The sequence below is a fragment of the Anopheles coluzzii genome, chromosome X, assembly GCF_943734685.1.
Source record: "Anopheles coluzzii chromosome X, AcolN3, whole genome shotgun sequence".
Taxonomy (NCBI): domain Eukaryota; kingdom Metazoa; phylum Arthropoda; class Insecta; order Diptera; family Culicidae; genus Anopheles; species Anopheles coluzzii.
The window spans coordinates 96,363-117,170 of NC_064669.1; the positions used below are offsets into that span (position 1 = coordinate 96,363).

At 48.8% G+C, this 20,808-nt stretch overlaps 1 protein-coding gene across 4 annotated transcripts; it reads right to left on the reverse strand.

Moving 5' to 3' along the window:
* Window positions 1-136: 136 nt before the first annotated feature.
* LOC120947447 (syntaxin-binding protein 5) lies at window positions 137-20,543 on the reverse strand. Of its 4 annotated transcripts, none has more exons than XM_040362794.2 (24): window positions 20,396-20,543; window positions 17,063-19,912; window positions 13,768-13,865; window positions 13,521-13,709; window positions 13,301-13,435; window positions 13,135-13,198; window positions 12,769-12,976; window positions 12,600-12,675; window positions 12,361-12,521; window positions 11,826-12,291; window positions 11,656-11,734; window positions 11,383-11,499; window positions 11,172-11,308; window positions 10,916-11,102; window positions 6,906-7,182; window positions 5,813-5,929; window positions 5,599-5,721; window positions 5,331-5,456; window positions 5,058-5,249; window positions 4,877-4,985; window positions 4,435-4,521; window positions 3,761-3,856; window positions 3,169-3,293; window positions 137-3,080 (listed from the first exon to the last, which is right to left on the reverse strand). In XM_040362794.2, the coding sequence occupies exons 2-24, from the start codon at window positions 17,207-17,209 to the stop codon at window positions 2,818-2,820; spliced, it is 3,579 nt and encodes a 1,192-aa protein (XP_040218728.1). In that variant the 5' UTR covers window positions 17,210-19,912; window positions 20,396-20,543; the 3' UTR covers window positions 137-2,817. The 4 variants fall into 4 exon arrangements, with proteins under 4 accessions (XP_040218728.1, XP_049464133.1, XP_049464135.1 ...); XM_049608176.1 differs by lacking the exon at window positions 6,906-7,182 and adding an exon at window positions 8,017-8,524; XM_049608178.1 differs by lacking the exon at window positions 6,906-7,182 and adding an exon at window positions 8,017-8,524 and having other exon boundaries at window positions 20,249-20,543.
* Between the last annotated feature and the right edge of the window lie 265 nt (window positions 20,544-20,808).

Consider the following 20,808-nt stretch of genomic DNA (forward strand, 5'->3'; position numbering starts at 1 on the left):
ATATATATATATATATTATATCCGCCATCTGTATATATATCTGTTGAATGGCTTTTCCAGAAGATGCTACGGTGTGGCGTGATCGTGTCATGTGCAACACTCATTTGAGCGCTTGAATTTTGCATTAGCTACTACCGGTCAATTTGTGACGCCCACACAGTCGTCGGTGGTGCCTTGTCCGGCTGTGCATTCCTTGGGGAAATGTGGGATAGGAGGAAAGGGTACATCTAAGAGGGGCTTAGAGATGGGAATACGGAAATATAGCTGCGTAAGGGGACGGTAGCGAGCACTGTCGCAAAAAAGTGTCGGAGAGATATACCAATGGAATATGGAACCGGATGAGCGAGGCTCCGTGTATCACGTTGAAACGGCTGTATCAGGAAGAAAGAGAGAGAGAGAGAGAGAGAGAGAGAGAGAGAGAGAGAGGGGGGGATGGTCTGTGCACTATTAGGACGCTTCGATTGTAGGATAGGATGTGTGTTGTGTAGCCGCGTTTATTCGAACGGCATTTCACAACATGCCCGTTGTGGATTCGGACCTCATGTGGATCGTCCCCCTACAGCATGGACTGACAATTCGGTTGCGAGATACTAAATAAGCCCCGAAAGTCTGTATATGCAGGTATCACCGCGTAGGTCGTTATGCAAATAAGAAGTAAAGGAAGAAAACATGGTTTTATGAAAGCACCGCAGCGCAGAAGGAAGGCAACGGGGACGTTTGAAGATATGTATTAAAGAGATGAAAAAATCACCGAGAATCTTATTTAAAAAAAATAAATACACCCACAATACGCATTGCAAGACAATAGAATTCTATCGTTGGTTTTAAGTATGCAGCCAATCCTTCGATTCGGCTTTTTTTGTTTCTTTTCTTTGTTTCGTTTCGTGTTTCTTTTTAATAGCACATATACTTCAATTTCTTGAATGTATGTTACCTTCATATTTTTGATGAGTCGAAAAGCTCTTCTATTTAGTTTTGCGTGCGTTCTTCTATCCCAAAAACGGACAAAAGTGTCTGAAATAAATATTTGTTCATGTAAGATGATTCCTGCGTGCTATAATGCCTCGATACTTGGCACCGAAACACGTGTTATTCATGCTGGCGTTAAGTTATTGGCTTCCGATAGCTCTTCACTTGGGCGGATGGGGTACACCTGGATAAGCAAACGTCATCACCATTTGAGCCATTTCTCAGGGTAGAATCTTCCGTTCTCCCGAGAAATCGAGAAATAATACACAAACTCTCATTTTTGTTTTTTTTTCAATAATAGCTATTTTTCTCAACATATGTACAGTACACGTCATATCAAAATGTTCTATGTACAAATGATACGCAACGCGCAGTAATTTCACCGTCGGTAACTCTTCGACCTCCCCACGTTTCTTTCTTTTTCCTTCCTCTCATTTTGCTTCTTCTCCGCTTCTCCGGGGCCCACGCGCTCGTACACCGCCACCAGAGCCGCCCCTCAAACCCCTGAGAAGGGGTGGGGTGTTGGAGGGGGGGGGGGGGTTGAGTGATCGGTTGCAGGCGCAAGTGCTTTGCAAATTGCCGGCGGAGACAAATGGCGGGGCGCAAGCACGCGTATGCACGCACGCACGCACACACGCGATTTCATTCGAACTTTTATTTATCTTTGTTTAGCACCCCTTATTGTTGCTCTTTTTGTGTCGTTTTTGCTTGCGATTTTTTTTGTTTCTGCTTTAATAATTCTTAGATGCTGGCAAAACCCCTTTTATGTTTAATTATTTGGCGCGCCACCACTTGTGATCCGAAAACTGCCTGGCAAACACTTTCACTTAAATACGTGTGTTTTTTGTTTCTTTGCTTCTTCTTCTGCTCTCTTATTAGCTTCTTTTTCTGCTCCCCTACCTGGTATTGTTCTTCGGTTTGTTGTTTTTTAGCTGCTGTTTTACTGAGTAATGACTTGGTTTCTTCTTGCTTTGCTTCTTCCACTTTTGCGTTGCTTTGCTTGCTTGTTGGCTTGTTTGTAATTAAGTTAAAAAAATAATTTAATATAACATGTTCCTCCTGTTCTTTGCTGTTGTTTGCTGCTGCTCGCTTGTTTGCTTATTAACCTTTCTCCAGCTCTGCTCCTTTTTGTTCTCCCTTTTTATCAATGCATATGCTCTAAAACTTTCAACAAGTAAACACAATGTTTTACGGTATGTAGTCACTTCCCACCCCTCCCTGTCTTTCTCCAACCGTTCACGCGCTCGCTTTCCTTTTTGCGCACTGGGAAGAGAGAATGTGACTTTTCCTCATCGCTGGCATCTCCCTTTCTCTCTCTCTCTATCTCTCTCTCTCTCTATCTCTTTCTCATTCTCTCTCTCTCTCTCTATCTCTCTATATATCTCTTTTTCTTTTTTCCTTTCTCTCCTAACCCACCATCCATTTCAATTGTTGCATTGTGTAACATGTGTGCTTGCTTGGTGAGACAGGGTTGTATTAGTTGAAGGAAAGAGTGATGGAGCAGGGAGAGGAGGGGTTGGGGAGCGTTGATTTTTTCGCTTCCCATTCAAACAAAATCTGCTCCCGACAAACCCCTACAACCCACCCCCACTGGCGTCGAACGCGCCCGGTTTAATTGTTCGACGGGAGGGGGGTTGAGTTTGGGATGCCTTCACCTTCCTTCCATGTCAACGCCGTTCTCCTTCCTCCCCGCCGTAGCCCTGTAAGCTACCAAATCTATCGAGTTTGTGGCGCATGGTTGTGAGCGCAACGCGTAACACCACGCGTTGCGTGTCGCAAGCATGCGTCCTCGCATCGCGGTCAGACTGACGACAGGTGTGCGGGGACGGTTGCGAGAGGATGTTGAGCTTACAGCTGGTACCACTTCTTGTCCTTATACTTGTTCATCAGCAGATGGGCGGAGCTGGAGAACTGCTGCGCCTCGTTCGCCATCCGCTCGGTGCGCTCCTCCAGCTGGCTCAGCTTGTCACCGCGCTCGAGCATAAGCTGGTGCGCCTTGCCGATCTCGGACGTTACGGACGTCGTCCGCGCGTTCAGCGCCTGGATGTCGGCGTTCGGGCCGGGAATGTGTTTCGCCACCGACCGGTTCGCCTTGCCGCTCGATTCGCCAACTGAAAAAGCATAGCGACACGAGGGAAACGGTGAAACGAATGTGAAGAAGAAAAAAACAAAGAAAAACGCAATATGCAGGCAACTTACAGAGCTCCTCTCGGTCGAGGTTGCGCATGCCTCCGCCGAACAGTCCTTTGAAGAAGCTCTCCTTCGGTGCTTCCGGCATTTCATGAGGTACGTAGAGATCGCCAAGCATATTGTTGTATTGGTGGCTGTGCGAAGGACGATAGTAAAGGAAGAGAATTAGTTGGCGTCCATGTTCAAAGCAAAGTGCTATCGGAAAGGTTTCGGGCATTAAGGATGAAGATGGCAACCCACGATTGCCATTAGATCAAAGCTCTTCAATTTTTTGATGATCAGGTCCTTCCAGTGAACCTTAGGTCTTTAAATATCTGAATATCTAGTTACATGAAGAACTGATCTACTTCTTTCCACAAGAAATTACATCTTACTTATATTATCCCTTAATTTTCAACATCTGCTCCTAACTATCCTTGGATGTCTTAACACCTTAAGACCAATAGACATGTTCTTATCCTTCCCTAAAATTCTGTTAAGAAGGGTCTGATGGAATTTCTAATGTACTAGGGATTGTAAGGTCCTGGAAATTTTGGGACCCAGTTCATACGAAATCTTTGTGCGATTTCCTTCCCATCCTCAGACTGTTACACACACTTACCTGAATTCTTGGCAAACAGTAAATTTTTGGATTTCGGTGGGTGTGGCTAGATACAATCCGTGGCCCTTGTTACTAAAGCTAAACGTCCGTGAAATCCTGCATTTTGGAATGTAGCGGTGGTGATGGTAGTGAATGGGGAGTACAGAAGCAGGTTTACGTGTCAAATTGGAGGCAGGAACAGACGGAGGGGAGTGGGAATAAAAAGAGGGAGAAAGAGAGAGAGAAAGACAGGAGGATAGAACAAAAAAACAACACATTTTATATAATTTTTGTAACAGACTGTTTCTTCTGAAAAAAACACACATTTTGGTTAAGTTTGTTAGTGAGTGAGTAAGTTGTGATATGATATAGATATATAAAAAAGAAAATATTGAGAAATAATATAGTTTGGCAATTTGTGTGGCGTGCTTTACGGTTGTTTTTGTTTTGTTTGTTTTGGATCCATTACGTCACACAATCGTCCAGTCCCTCGCCCCGACATGAAAACATCTTCCAACACTCTCGTGGCACTCATTCGAAGAAACGATATCGCATTCTCACTATAGCTCCCAGCCCGATCGTCCCCTCGCCCCCATCGAAAGCCAGCCATTAGTGTTTGTCGGCTTTGTCCGGGGGTCGTTCGGATCGACAAGATCGACCAACAACCCATCGCCGGGCTCTTTTGCAGCACTTACACATTCGAATCTTCATTGACTATAAGTTGTTGCCCCCAAATGGATAGCATTGGATCCACCACGCCCTGTTTACACTTGGTTTGGAAACTGTGTGTGAAGAGAACGAGTTATTTAGCTTTAACGGAGTGCGGCAGGAGTGGGAATGGTAAGGGTAAGATGGAGAGGTGGTAGAGGATAGCAGAGGGTGGCTGTGTGAAGGGTGAAAAGGGTTGTGTGGCTCCCGCTCCCCTTTGATAAGTCTTAGTAGCGTCCTAGACGAAATTGTTTTGCTGTAGCAGCGCTCTCGCTACCGTTGGGAGTACAATCGGAGTTGGGGTGATTGGTGGTGTTAGTGAGGTTACGTGGTAGAGAGGGGAAGAAACTGGTGGATAGCCAAGATATGGATGGTATATGGCCGGGTTGTATAACACCGACGCCTCCATTTTCGATTTTACCAACATACCTTAGATCAGCCAATGGAAGAAAATCAACTTCGAGCAAAGGTTTCAGGCTGGGCAGGGTAAACACCATCAGATGCCCGTTCGAAGCGTAGCATATCAGACAGACACTATCTGGAATGGTAGAAAAAGGCGGATGAGATTTCGCGTCTAGTTCGCATCGCCCGCCGTTTCGTGTGTCCTCACCCTTCATGCTAATGATTTCTGCCTTTACAATAAAATCGAAATCGACCAGCTTCTTCCGGTAGACGCAGTTCTGGCTCGGTAGCGCAAACACGCCCGCCTGCTTCTCGCTCGCAATCGCAATAAACTGCCGATCGCACAAACCGTCTGGATTGGTTGGGCTCATCTTTGTGGATGATGTCTTGGTTGGCGTCCCTAGAATGATCGAGATAGACAGGAAAGAAAGAAAGGGTTAAAACTATTCTCCCCTTTTCTACAGGTGTGCTTTCTACATACTTTCTCTCTTCTCTTTGCTGTCTTTCGAATCTTCGCGCCAGCTTTCGAACGAATACGGTATGAGTGCCCCGTTGCAGTCGAGCAGCGACATCGAAAGGATGGACCCCTTTAGCCGGAACATGGCTCCTGCAGAACGCACACGCACACACACACACACACACACACATACACAAGGGAGCGAAATAGTTTGGTTAAAATACTGTGATGATAGAACGCCTAAAGCTATACAATCGGGCGCACAAGACAGACAAAAAAGAAAGCCACCTACCGGTAGGTGCCGTCTGGACCACGTTCGCTTTCCTCAAATCGTTCTCCGGAATGGATAGAGAGATGGTTAGGATCGATCCTAAACTGGTTCCCAACCATGCAGTAGGCAACGCCATTGAGGGATCTAAGCCAAATAGAGCAACAAAAGAAGAATATAAATAAACATCAGTACACAGTGTCATATGGGCAAGGTTGAGGTTAAAGCACTGACTTACCGCTTTTTTTTACATAACTATCGGCAAAAGCCAAACAAGTCACAGCCTCCATTGCATTATTTTCTAAGCTTGACATAGAAGATGAACGAGATCTCGAGAATGAGTTATCCAATTTATCTGCAAAAGGGGATTGGAAAGAAAGAACCAAACCAAAAAGACGGACCACGCCAGGCACGTAGTTCACCATTAGTATTTTTTTCGTATCGGATGTTTTATTTCTTTATAGAACACACATAAAACAAAAGAAAAGGAAATGGAAATAGCAGGATAAGGCAAAACAAATATCTGTGCTGGAGATAGAGATACAGATATAGATTTAACTTGCAATCAGTGGATGAGGAGTAAGCTGATTTGATACGCGTTGCATACATTAATGCTGGATTCCAAAGCGTAGTAATACGCCGTAAGGTTTGCAATTCGCAACACAAAATGAACGCGTTAGCGTTTTATGGACCTTTTTTCAGCATAAATCTATCGATTTGCATCATGCTTGGAAAGATACTGAGCAACAAACAAATGGAACGGCAAAAAACAAAACAAAGAAAACAACCAATGGAAAGTGTAAAAACCCTAATAAACCCAGGAAAACACACAGGAGAACAAAAACGGATTTACATAAAGTATAGATACAGTGAAATGGAAACAAAACCGTGGTGGATTGTGGAAGAAGGGAAATGGGACAAAGAAACGAAAACTTCATCCTTCTCAGGAGGACAGGAGGAACGCGTGAAATGAAACTTAAATAAGGTGATGTGTGGGTGGTAGTGGTGGTGATTGAAATGTTGGTGACATAGGGTGTCGCGTTTAGTCCGATTTGACAAGTAAACAGGTACACACTGGGGGTGGATAAAACAAAAAAAAAACGGATCAGGGTGGTAATGGTGATGATTTTTAACCTCTAGAAAATGGGAAACAAAATTGCAAATAGTACGGAAAACAAAAACACACACGCAGACACACTGAACAGCATCAACCAAATTAGGGTGCAGTGTGCGAGTGTGCTGGCAGGTGGGTTGGGTGGATTGGGTGTGAAGACTAGAACTTTGTTTGCTTTTGTTGTTTGTTTTGTGGTTGTGCTTGTTGCATGGGGCACCTTGCGATCGTGATTTCCTGACCGAGTCTGTCAGACCCGTTATTGTCGTGGATCCGCTTCCAGCTCCAGTGCGCTTGCTCGGACTTCCGGCACTTGATATGCTCATGCCTCGCTCGTACATCGACAGCGGCATGTTCGAGTTGACCGCGTTCGGTGTCGTCGCGGAGCTGGATGTGGTGCCGCTTCCGATACCGCCACCGGCTCCGCTGCCGCCTCCGCCGCCACTGCCGCTGCCACCGCCTCCGCCGCCACTGCCACCGCCGACGAGCCCATTTATCTGTGTTGGGGTAATTTGGAGGGAATGGGGAAGGGATGGGGAAGGGATGGGGGTGGGGGAGAGGAGGGGCAGGTGGGATTATTTTGGGGGAGATTGTGAGAGTTGAAAGTAAAGTAAGGGGAGGAGGGAGGGTGGGCGGTGAAAGAGCAGAACATGATATTGAGGCCCAGTAACCGACAGGCGACTCTACAGTCCAGCTACTAATACTACCACTACTACTATTACACCCTCTCCATCACAGCTACAGCTGGTGTTTCCCAGCTAACACTTGAGAAGACGCCCAAGACGCAAAGGCCGTCCCCTGTACGAGCTCTCCAACTCTGGTGTGATTACAATACTTGTTGTGTTTTGGTGTGAGTATGGGTGTTAGTGACTGCATGTGTGAGTGTGTGTGTGTGTGTGTGTGTGGGAAAGTGTTGGTGTACGAATATCTCATCTTTGCGGCCCAACTAACAAAAGCAATAAGAAGAGGAAGACCTAGCCGTCCCCTGGGAAAGAGCACACCGACAATGGCGGGACAATGAGAAGAAGAAGACACAGCTTTCGACGGAGCAGGAGATGGGGGCGTAAGCGGGAGGTCGCATGGGGGGAAGAAGTTGTTAGAAGACGGAAGAAACCCACAGTACGGCAACAGGGGTGTGGAATACCGGGGAAAGGGGGCAGGGAATGAAACATAGTAGAAGAGCAGGGCCACATCACGCAAACGTGGGGTTCCCCCTTTCGGTACACCCTCGCGGGAATGCCATTTCCAGTCTTTGGTTGACGTACACACACGCACACACGCATACACACGGGACCCGCTGAACGGGGAGGGAGGGGGCGGAGGGTACTTACTTAGGCTCCGCAACCATTTGGGCAGCGGTAGGGATTCAATGAAAGATTTCTTTGCACGCCGTTGCGCTGGTGTTGCCGCTGCTGCTATTCCTGACGATGCCGCCGCCGCCACCGCCGCCGGCTCTTCCTCTTCCACCGTTGCAGGTGGTAGTGGCGGTAGTGGTAGTGCTGGTGGCGGTTGCCCCAAACCCTCTGGCGGCATTGCCAACACCCCAACGACCAACCCCAACGACGGCGGCGGTTCCTCCTGCGTCGGCTGGTTCCCTCCCGGCGCGATAATTACGTTGTTCGGCTTGCTTTCCTGCTCGAGGCCTTCCTCCTTCCGCTCGGTCGCCACAATACCGGCGGTACCACTAGGGCCGCCGCAGGTCGCGAAGGTAACGACGGGAGCGAGCGGGACCGCAGGGCTGTCGGTCGGGCAGGGTGGGACCGCCAACGATGGACTGGCCGCCTCATCCACCGGCCCGACGACCACCGTCGCCTGCGCCTCCGGCACAACGTGGCTAGGCTGGAGCAAATAGATAACTTGGTTCGGTAATCATCATCGTCATCATCATCATCCTACAATCTCGCCTACAGGGCCAAAAGCGCGCAGCTGATCCCACCATTACTATAATGTCCAGTTATGTTTTGCTTTAGCTAGAGACACATAGGGTTAGGCTACTATGATGATGCTTGTTGTATAGTGTACAGATAGAGAGACAGAGAGGGAGTCTTATCATCATCATCATCATCATCATCATTATCATCATCATCATCCTACAGTCTCGCCTACAGGACCAAAAGCGCGCGCCTGATCCCACGATTAGTCTAATGCCCAGTCATGTTTTGCGTTAGCTAGAGACACATAGAGTTAGAATACTACGATGATGTTTGCTATGTAATGTATAGTGTATGGAGAGATAGAGAGACAGAGAGACTGCTACGAGTACGAGAGTTCACATAGTACAGGCAGCATACATCACACAGCGGTAACCGATTTTTATTTGTTAAAAAAATGCTTTACAGCCATTTATTGGTGATTTTCTTTTGCTACGTTAATCCATCCACAAACACTACTGTGAAACACATGCTACACCCAAAGCAAAAAGTTAAAAAAATTAATATGTTGTAAAAAAAATCTAAAAGTTGTTGAAAAAATAACACCTGCATTAAACAAGATTGCCTGTGACCCTTTTAATCCATGAAGCACATGTACTGCTCTGTCCTGCGAAACAACTGCATTTGAGAAATCTGTTAATCTCCAGATGTTCTTCTTATGAGACATCTTTTCAAAATATATCTTTTCAAGAACAGAGCCAACGCCAGTTACCAGTCCCATTTTGTTCTGATTATTTTCCAATCAATAGAATCCAGCACTATCGCCACTACCTGTATACAAATTTCACATCGATGGAAGCCCTCGACAGCCTTACATTATAGCATTAAGCGCATAGAAGAGCATTCAGTACTGGTTCTCAGTTACTACTGTGTTACTGTACACACTGCAGAACGATGGAATTGTAACTAGGACTCGAAAACAAAGTATACATACGGATGCCTATAAGTTACAAGGTTACAGGTGCGCAAGTGCGCATACACACACACGCTTACATACACAACACTTTTGTTAGGATGGAGGTGAATAAACGAACCAAAAACAAACGAATACACACGTAACGGGGCTAGTACGGTGGGTGTTCGGTGTATACTAAATTGAGCGCTCTAGTAGCTCCACAAAACACGTGCCCCAAGAGAGGGTCCGCTACCACAGAACCACGCACTACACACGAATACAACGCGCAGCACGCGGGCTGTGTACAGTGGTTTGCCGAGTTGCTGCTGCGCTCTTGTACTCCCTTAGTCTGTACATCACACACTGCGCTACGGTTAGTGAAATGCTATCGATCGATCTGCTGACAGGGAGCAGTTAAAGAGTATCAAAGATGGGAAACGTCGCGAAAGATGTCTACCCATTGCTGAGATGAGGATGCGGTTTTTAGTACGTGTTAACACTGGTGGCAGAGATGAAGATGATGATGGGACGTGCGCTACTTACGCGAACAGAAACCCCCGCTCTAATCTAATCGTAGCCAACAGCACTGTACACCTGCTACCTCCTGACATTTCGGTGGAGCCCATAGAAGTTCCGACTCCACTCCGTCAAGGTTAAGCAAAAAAAAAAAAATCCCAAAACGCCCCTGAAATGGATGGGTCCGAAATGGGTTAGCCACACAGCATTACTAGAAGCAAACGCCGCGGAAAATGATTTGCGCGTTGTTACATGTACAATAAAGGCCATCCCGAACCACATCCCTCCACCCCTCGCGTACCCGGGCATATGTGCATGATGTGACATGGTTGTGCGATGGTCCCGCTATACCCCTAGTGGTAGGAGGTGGGTGAGAAAGAGTGAATTAGATAAATGCGCTAGAGAATACCTGCTCCGTCCGCCACGAGAAGGTACCCCCCTTTAGGCGAAACGCTTTCCCGACCGTCGGAATGACGTTCTGGTTGGATTTAGTGGTTTTAGTAAACGCCGCGAGGAATGAAGTGAGCAGAGAGTTCATCGTTCGACACTCTCGGGGAGTGAGGGGGGGGGGGGGGGGAGGGGTCTGCCCCTTACCTTTCGCGTGTGATAAAAAAAAGACACAAGTAATGCGCTGCAAACACACACACACACACACACACACACACACACACACACACACACACACACACCACGATCACGTGGGTACACGCACATGAATGACAATCGAACCTACGGTTCTTAAATGAAGCATAATGTATGGGCTGGGCTATATAGTACACGATACAATGTTAGAATGTGTGTGAGTGTTTGTGGATGTTTCGATTTGTGTGTTTCCGGTTGAGCCAGTGTTTAGTGTTTGACCCCACGACCGACATTCGACCATCGTACCTGATCTATACTAGGGGAACGCAATGAATCGTCCTTCGATTGACTGTTTTCCAAACGCTTCGGACTCCGGGGCGTCCGCGAGTACGGGTCCTGCGCGCCGTACATCTCCTGTGTGCACAGGTTCAGCACGCACGTCTTCTTCACGATGTCCACTATCGTCAAGCCGTACTCGTTACCGTACGCCATGCTAGAAATTTTAGACAACAGATCAATTTTCAACTCCATTCGCTAACGATCACGCTGCATGTTGCCTTACAGTCCGTAGTTGGAGTTGATGGTGAGCGCAGTGATCTGTACACTGCCGCACGCCCACGACGGAACGCATACCAGCTGAGCCTGAAACCCGGGCGGTTTTCGCTGTGGTCCAGTTTTTACCTTCAACAAACTGCAGTTCTACGAACAACACATAACAAAAACAACCGTATGGTGAGATGGTTCCCGATGCACTCCCCCTCCCGCTAGCCTACCTTCTTATCGCTCTCCGTAGAGTCAACGGTTTTTGGCAGTGATTTTGGTATGAACTCACATTCGGGACTGCCTTCAAATTCGGTAAAAGTTTCCATGGTGAACGGGATGTCCAAAACCTGCCGGGAAAAAGAAAGATTGAAAGTGAGAGTGTGTGTGTGTGTGTGTGAGAGAGAGAGAGAGAGAGAGAGAGAGAGAGAGAGAGAGAGAGAGACGGATCGTTTTGCGTTGAGCATGAGACGACTGATGGTGTCGGAAGGTGTGCGACTACCTACCACAATGTCCCCGGTGCTTTCGGCCCTCCGGAATTTGAACAGCACCACATAACCACAGTTGCAGGCAACACAAAGCTTTCTGTGACAACAAAAAATCACAAATGGAATAAAGACGTTTCAGTTTAGAACATCACTTTTAAACAGAAAACCAGATCCGAATCGCCCCTCACCTCGATTCCGCGCACAAGGACATCATCGAGATGGCCAACGGGTCCTCCTCGCCACTGTCCATCGATCTCACTCGGGGTTTCTCGAAGATCTTCGACGTCTTCAGCTTGTACAGCACCTGGAGCGTGCCGGCACTCGAGTCCCAGAACTTGATCGAACCGTCCTGGTGGCCGGTGAGGATGATCTCCGAGTAGCTGCAGCTGGTCGGCTGCCATTCGCCCCCGTTGATCGGCCACTCACGCTCGGAGTAGCCGGAACGCCGGTTGGTCGCCGCGCTCCGCCCGACCGAGTAGAACGCGGGCACCAGGTCGGACGGACAGTCGGCCAGGTAGGTACAGCAGGTGATCTGCGACTCGTGCAGGTCCATCGAATAAGGCGACTCGAACGTGGGATAGCCGGGCGTCAGCAGGTCGATCAGTACGAGATCGTTCTGTAGCAGCACCGCGACCGCGTACGGTTCTTGCAGGTCTGCGAACGATAAGAAGTTGTAATGTATAGTAGTTGTAATGCAAAAACAGTTGGGGATTGATTACGTACCGCTGCCCCACGGACTCTCGCACATAGTCACGAAGTCGACCACGCTGTGCTCCATCTCCAGGACGGTCGTCGATTTGCCCTGCACCATCACGGTAATGCAGTGCGACTTCGGACTGCACTTTTCCGTCGGCAGACCGCCCGAGAAAATGGTAAATTGATCGCTATCGGAAAAAATAAAAAAGAAATACAGTCAGATTCAGAGCCAGCTACGCGTACAGGTGGCATCATCTTCTACCTACCCTATTCTATTCGTTTTCACTTCCACTTTTTGAATAGAGTTACAGCTTTCCGTTTTTCCTTCTTTGTTCGTTTTAGCTGAAGAAAATAAAAAATGCAACAGAATGATAAAGCCGATTGACGAGGGTTTGGTGGAGTGTGCGTCACTCCGTGCCGAGAATCAACACTTACCGTGAGGAAAACTATGAGTTAAGGGTTTTGGTGAAAGTTTCAAAGGCCACGTACATAAAGAACCGTCGGTGTGTGATGTTATGAAGTGTTTCCCTTCGTGATGCCAGGAGCAGGAGCTGAGCGGCTCCTGCGACAGCCAGCGAAATTCCGCACATTTGCCTCTCATATCCCACAGCACTAATTGACCGGACTCGAATCCTATTAGCAGCTGTTGGATCGTGGCAGCGAGAACAAGAAAAAGGGAACATTAAAATAAAAGAAAAAACCGAGACAAGGTGAAGCAGGCCGGTCCGACACGTGCGCCAAATTAGCACCACCTGAGGCAACCATGTTTTGTAGGGCGGAGAGCTTCGTTTTAGCGTTTACCTTGTTTGCATCCAGCGGATTATCGGACAGGTGAACCACGGCGCCAGGGTGCGTCTTGCGAATGCTGAAACGAACGAAGCGAAAGGGAAAGAAGAAAAACGGCATGCATTTCGCAGTTTCTTATCCATTGGTTAAAGTCTTCATGGTCGCCATCGTCGTCACTTACGGATCGATAGCTTTGTTCCAATTGATAACGTAGCCGCTGAGGGTAAACGAATCGACGTGGACGATGTGCGTGTTACCCTTTTCCGTGCCAATGTACAGCCACTTGGTACCGATGGGCAGATGCAGACGAGATATTCTGCAACGGGGTGGAAGGTTTACACCAAAACCAAACAAAAAAAAAACATACATCCTATACTTTCAATTGGCTCAACTGCCCCTACCTTTCCCGCTGAAACTTCAGGCTCTGCACCACCTTCGGGATTTTGGTGTGGAAATTCCATAGATGAAGCGTGTCGTCGGCCGTAGCCGTCACCAGGCAGCCCTCGTTTACCAGGAACTCGATCAGATTGACGGCACAGGCCGACTCGCCCTCGTGCTTCACGTGCGCATCGACGCCGAACTTGCCCAGCCTGGAAGATGAAGCGGTTAGATATCGATCGGGAAACCACGAAACAGGAGAATACTTACAGTCGCATCGAGCCAAACTTGTCGCCGACGGCCAGAATTCGCTGGACTGGATCGAACGCAAGCGCCGTGGGCGAGTAGGGGAATCCATGGCGGAAAGTCTGTTCGTTCCCGCGGTAAAGCAAAGCATAGTAGAGAAATAAAAAATACAAAAAAAAAAACGAAAAGGTGAGATTGATTGGATTTTTGGCACGGGTAACGGTTTCAGTGCGTCAGGCGAGACACGAAGGCGTGCGACGCTTCCATATGGGTTCCATATTTAATTGCTGTGATACAATATTCAGTAGCAAGCCCAAAACCTTTGCCTCGCGCATATAGAATTCATTCAGCATTCCAACTACCGATTTCATTCTCCCCTTCCCCATGGATGGAAGGGCAAGTCCTTCGTTTTCTCTCTATCTCTCTCTACCCTCACGCCTCACCCCCCTCCCCAGGGGCATGAAGCATTTTCCCATAAAATTTTAAACCATTGAACGATGTATAAAACCGTTAAGTTGATTACGACCGGGGTCCAACATTTTCCGTCACGGGGTATTGGTTTTAAAATTTTGGAACGTCAAGATGGCAGCACCAGATGCACACATACACACACAGTGAGGGGGAGAAGCTACGGTACACAAACCCGCCAAACTTGAACCGTTTGTGCGCACACTCGTGACAATAATGGGGAGCATTTTGCGTCCCATACGGTATAGAGAGAGGGGGAGGGCAACCGGATGCAGTGTGTGGGGAGATAGCAATTGAGGGAGAGTTCACATCTGCACATCTGCGCAGTGCGAGGCTGCTGGAAAAAAAAACCGTGCGAAAACCACAGCACTAGCAGCACTACCAGGAGGTGCTGAATGGGGGTGGTGCAAATTCGAGAATGCGCAACTCCTGGAGCACGCAGAGCGGAAAAGGGTATGTGGAACGCAAGCACAAGTTGGACTTGGTAAGTATTGATTTGGAACTTGGTGCCGAGAGGGCAAAAAGCGCGATGGAAAATTGCACTGTCACGCGTTTTGACGCGAACACGCTCTGCCTCAAATTCGGGATGCTGGAAGAAGCTGGAGGTTCAGCAGGACAAGCTCACATGAACGTTGCCATCCTCCCCGCCGCTCGACCAGACCAACCCGCTCCTGCAGGAGATTCATGATGTTATCGATTTTCAAGCAGCGAACCCGAAACGGTTGCTCCAGGTTTCGGGTCGCATTTTGCCAAGGTCGAGGGAAGTTGTGGGGGAAGGGGTGACGTAGGCGGAACCAACGATCTCCGACCAGACCTCCTCACTTTTGGCGGATTTTGAAGAGAGGAAGGGGGCTGGGGATAAATGGGGGTTTTTCGTATTTCCTTTGCACCACAAGCCGACGGTAGCGTTCTTGGTGCCCGGTTTTCCTCGCAAAATTGCGTTTCCTTTCCATGCGTTGCTGAGATGCCTTGTGGTGTGAACGGCGCTTGCTGGTTCGGGTTGCGGAAAATAGCCGCGTGTGTCTTATGATATAGCTTGCAGCAGTAGTTACATACCAAATAAAACAAACGCTGGCTATCTTCCGTCAGCCATTTCTGACCGGCGTCCGTAGGGCGAAGGATTCGCCTACACACTATACACATACATACACACTTACAAACACTCTAACACTCTTGAGGGAGAAGAAGGAGAGGAGGGGGGAGGGGAGAGGATTCGGTGAATCTATGAATAATATAAAATTAAATCCTGTCCTACCCCTGCACTGCACTTCCTGCATTGCTCTTCGCGCAGTTGCCGGAGGTCGTGGTTTGCGCGAGGCGAAGGGCGAATGGGATGGAAGGAAGTGGGCAGCACGGAAAAAAGTTAATACTCGCCACGGAGAATTGGAAGGAAGTGAATGGGAAGAAGAAGAGGGGGCGGGCAGGGGTGGTCAATAGGAAAATTGCTCCACTCCACACCAGAAGAACCAGCGGGCATGCGCACTTCCACTGGCTGCAAAAAAAAAGAAGAAAAAAGGATGCCTGCGTACACCAGCGTTCTCCCCTAATTGCCTATGATGAAGCAGATTCAGTGCAAAAGATTTTTCCCTCCCTCCTCCCTCTTCCCTACCCCACACCGTCAGTGGGAGTGGAGCGTGGAAGGAACTAAGCGTTCGTCGGACTCTCACACGTCGCGGTGTCCTCTAGGTGCAGTGATTTTTGGACAATTTTGGGTCCCTGTGTCCATGCTGTCGATATGACGAGAACCAAATTCCCAAATTCACACCCACTCCTCCTAACCCTCTGCAACCGTGTGCGCGGAGGTTCCCAGAGAAGAAAAGCTATTAGCTCATCGTGCTCAGGTTGGCATCGGTTGGCGGTTTTACAGGGTGCAGAAGCATATAATTTCAAATTATAGTTAGATGGCGTCAGCGCTCTCCGGTCATGGAGGGTCGTCCATCAAAACCTTCAACACAGCAGAAGAGAGACAGAGCGAGATAGAGAGAGAGAGAGAGAGAGAGAGAGAGAGAGAGAGAGAGAAAGAGAGAGGAAAGGGAATAATTTTCAGATCCACACCGGGGAGTGAAAAATATCGATCCGCACGCAGTTGGTAGAGCGTTGCATTGCGTTGGACCAGGGAATAACAGGACGAGACACATCACGTTTTATTTATGACGTTGGTTGGTTGGTTGCTAAAGCGATGGCAGCCTTCTTTCTTGATCACTTCTGTGATTCTTGCACGTCCGTGAATTCGTGGAGTTCTTTTGAAAATTAAAGGAGATTAGGTTTTTTTTCTACTTTTGTAAATCAATAAGCCACCAGGGAATAGCCCCAGAAAACCCAACGGCCCAAGGAGGCGGCTAGAGCCTCCTGGTCGGGGGGTCTGGTATGGTGGTGATGGTAAGTCCCTCCTTCCTCTTCGCTTCGGTTTTGATAGATGTGCTGCACCGATGATGCCCCGCGGCCTTCGCTGGCGGTGGGCGGAGAGTACCGCAGGCTGGTTGGTTGGTGGGGACGGCGGCCACTGTCGACGCTCCTTTCATTTGATTGCGAAAATGTGGTCGGCGGTAGTTCGGATGGTTCAGAAGATGACATCATGCCATCGCCGCAAGGGGAAGGGAAGCGAAAAGGAAGGCGAAGCGCGGCCTGTACGAGTGTGAATGGCGCAGTTTTCAACAGAGCAAAGAGCAGGGGTGGAGGAAGCGAACGAGACATGCATTGGAATGTGTCGTCAACCGCAGTGTGTGATGGTGTGCATCGGAATCGGACCGTCGCTGAACCCCCATTTTTCCCTCAAACCCCCGTATACACACACACACACAAAGAAAAACTGTACAATGGAGTTTGGGGCGGCCCCGCGAGCCTCGGTTACCTTTTTGAGCTGAAAATGTTCCGATCGGAGCGTTTCCTGTATCTCCTGCTCGACGCAGATTTTGGCCGCTCCGCCGCCCGCCGCCGACTGCTGATTGACCGACGACCGAAACCCGTCCAGCACGCCCTTGAAGGTGAACTTCTTCATCTTGACGTGCACTTAACAGCAGCCACAGCCGCTGCCGCCGACGCTGCCACCGCTGTCTCCACTCCGCACGCACGCACGCAGCCACCACACGCCACGCGCGCGCGCACACACACACACAAGCGTGCGTGCGTGTGCGGGTGGGCAGAAGGGTTGTACGTGTGGGCCGATAAGGGGACCGCGGGGGATGGTGGATATGGAGAAGGGTGGTCGGTCAAGCAATGATGCTTTTCGAACAGGGCTGTGTTGTCTTTTTTTGCCTTGATCCCACACCCACACACACACACGCGCGCGCGCGCGCCGCCGTACACACGCACACTCGTTTTTGGGTTTCTCCGCGTACCGCGCGCGTTGGCTTTTGCAAAATCCAATTTCTGCCTCAAAACTTCCAAATCGATGAAGCCCAACTGGACCAGTAGGGGGAGGGGGGTAGGAGGGGGGGGGGAATCCGGGGGGAATGTACGTGTGCGTGTTTGGGAACAGGGGAGCCGGGCAAAGAAAGGGGAATACGGTAGTAGGACGGTTCTTTTTTTCCCTCTATACGTGGGGCGAATGGATGGTGCAACGGTATGGTGTTGGTGCGCTTGGTGTGTATGGGTGTGCTGTGAGTGCTATGTGTGCTTGTGTGTGTAAGGGTGAGGTGAGGTGCTGCTTCTAATCGAACTCGGCTGCCACCACCCACGGACACGATCAGCGCATCGAAAAAGGGCGAAACCAGCTGTTGTTCTTCTTCTTGTTCTTCAGCGTGCCAAAAACAACCGTTGGTCTCGCAGCAAAGCACATCGTTTCGTCTGTATCTATGTATGTGTGGATGTGTGTTTGTGTCTATATGTATTGTATGTGTGTGTGCGCGCGTATGTTGCTTTGTTTTGTTGTACCGTTTAGTAAGTAGACTGGGAGAGTGGGGACAAGATGAACAGATTGGCGATGATGATGATATGATTTGTGTGCGTGTGTGTGTGTGAGTAGGGAAGGGGGAAGGAAGAGAAGGGGATGATTGTGTGGGAGGGCTACTGTCGTGGCTGTGTTTGCTGATTGATATTTCTTCTTCTTCTTTCTCGCTCTTTGTCCGCTGCCACACTTCTCGTCTGACTACACCGATCGCGACCCAATTACTGACGGACCGCGCACCTTTTGGGGCGTTGTTATCGCTCTGTTTTGTTCGCTCGCTCTCTCTCTCTCTCTCTCTCTCTCTCTCCCTCTCTCTCTCTCTCTATCTCTCTAGCGCGCGTTTGTTCTCTCTCTCTCTCTCCTTTCCCTTTGTGATTGGGGCGACACAGGGCACACACCGTTCACGCACGCACGCACGCACGCACGCACACACCGGAAGCACTGATTAGGCACTCTGTACGTGTGGAGGATGTGTGTGTGTGTGTGTTTATTTGTTGGAATGTTTACATGTTCGGGGCACACATACACATTGGTTTGGGGTGGTCTCGTGTTCGTGATTTTGCGACTGGCAGGCGAGTGCTTCTTCTTCCTGCAGATGCCCTCACATCAGCACTGCACCACACACATCATCGGCGCGGAAACAAATAAAAACACGCAGACAGAAACGCGTCTGCACACCGCCGTATATCGAACAGGCCAGATGGGTCTATGGTGCAAATAGGTTTGTTGGTGGCCTGGTAGGGAGCGAGAATGGTGAGCCGTGAGATGGAACAAAAACGTTCAAAACCCGGTGCCGTGTCCGTCTGCCGTTTTCACGGACCCGCGTGTGCACTAATACTGGTCGAGTGTGGTGCTACCGCTTCTGCTTCTGCTTCTGCTGCTGCTGCTTCTACTACTGCTGCTGCTGCTTGCGCCATCTCACCGTTTGCTCAATTTTGTCTCCAAAAAGTGCTCAATGCGCTGGCGCTCTCTCTCTCTCTCTCTCTCTCGCACGCGCTTCTAACGATGCAATCGGGTGTGCGCGCGCAACGCAAATTCGCTCCGCGCTGTCGGTTGCGTGCGAGAGGCGCAGGCTGTCAGGCTTTCGTTTCTACTCGTTTTCACCTGTGCGCGGGCGCACACACACATGCACATACATGTGCGCTATTGTCAAGCGTCTCTTTTCCTCTTTTCCTTTGGTTCGCTTTCCTAGCTGCGCCCTACGGCTGCTTAGTGAGCTCGTGCAGCGAGCAACGTGTTATGCCGTTTCGCTTTCTCCATCATGACGCATGACATGGTCCGTATGTGTATGTGGTGTGGTGTAGGGCAGCTCCCTTGTCCTACCGGGCTGGAAGCTCGTCTTGCTGATAGTGCGTTGATTTTCCGCACATATACACCCACACACGTGCGAGTTGCACACTGCTGCCACTGCCCTCCTCCCCCCTCTATCTTACGTTTTAACTGTTTTTTTTTCAGCGAGAGAGACTGATAATCCTACCAGATGACAGCTTGTGTGTGTGTCGATAGAAAGAGAAAAAGAGAGACTGCTGGTGGGACAAACGGAAAGAGAGGGTGGCTTGTGGAGTGCGCGAGGAAAATAAAATGTGGAAAACTAGTTTTTCACGCACGCACGCACGAACGGTACCACACACACACACACAAACACCCGCGCGGGCACTAAGAGTCACACAGTCTGGACACGCACACACAAACACAAAAATGCACTTGTTTGTCTATCGGGAGAGTTTTTCTGTCTTTTCTTTTCGTTCGCTTGTGTATTCTGCCCACCCCTTTCTGCTTTGGGGTGTTATCAGCGCTTTTGCACCTTTTTGCACACTAACGGTCAGGGCGGGTATAGTTACAAGGCGAAGTGAAAGGAAAGAAAAAAGAAAGAAGAGAAAAAGAAATGTCTTGTGAAAAACAGACAACGGCCCATCGGTATTTCCTATCTTCGGTGAGTATGGGGGTGACACGTGGGAAAGGGAGGGGAGGGGGTACTAGCAAACAACCAGAATCAAAAAAATCAAGGAAATAACCCAAACAAACAGAGGTAGAAAGCAACACGACACTTTCTTTGTACCTTTGTTTGTTGGTTTTGCTTTGACTTTTTGTTTGTTTTGGCTGGTTTGAATTAATGTTATGCTTTATCTTCTCGCGGATCGTCTTTATTACTTTTTCCTCCTTTTCTCTTATTTTTTTCTTTTTTAAAAGTTGAGATGATGAAATAAAGTTCTCTTGCGCTTGTTTTTACTGTTTCGTTTCATCCAACTGTTTTGTTTCTGTTTCAAAGTTTAATTTTAAGTAATATCTCTATAGTACTTTGCTCAGCTTGTCTTTTCTTTTGCTTTTGCTGTCACTTCGATTTTTCTTCTTTTTTTCGGTGCACACACACACACTCTGGCACTAGTTGGACACCGGACACCGCTGTCGAACCGTACCGTCGGGAAGGCGAAATTGGTTTGGGCTTTCAGCCACAGAGCATCAGCCCTCGGAACCCGACGTACGTATCCTTTTTTGTATCATTTGTGCGTGTGTGTATATATGTATGTATGTGTGTGTTTGTGAGTGTGAATTCGCGCATGCGTTGCAACTGTGACTTTATCTACACCACCCCCCCCCCCCCTCCCCCCCTCAAACCTCCTCAAATAGCATCAAATCGATTAAAGCAATTGTAACCGTGCAACCAGACATATAGAGACAATTTCACACCGTGAAGCGTGTAAAATAGCCAA

Coding starts and splice junctions, on each gene's coding strand:
- LOC120947447 (XM_049608176.1), bottom strand. CDS start 17,209: ATGAAGAAGTTCACCTTCAAGGGCGTGCTGGACGGGTTTCGGTCGTCG. Junction 12,977..13,134: donor ATCCGCTGGATGCAAACAAG/GTAAACGCTAAA, acceptor ACGATCCAACAG/CTGCTAATAGGATTCGAGTC. Junction 12,676..12,768: donor AACTCATAGTTTTCCTCACG/GTAAGTGTTGAT, acceptor TATTTTCTTCAG/CTAAAACGAACAAAGAAGGA.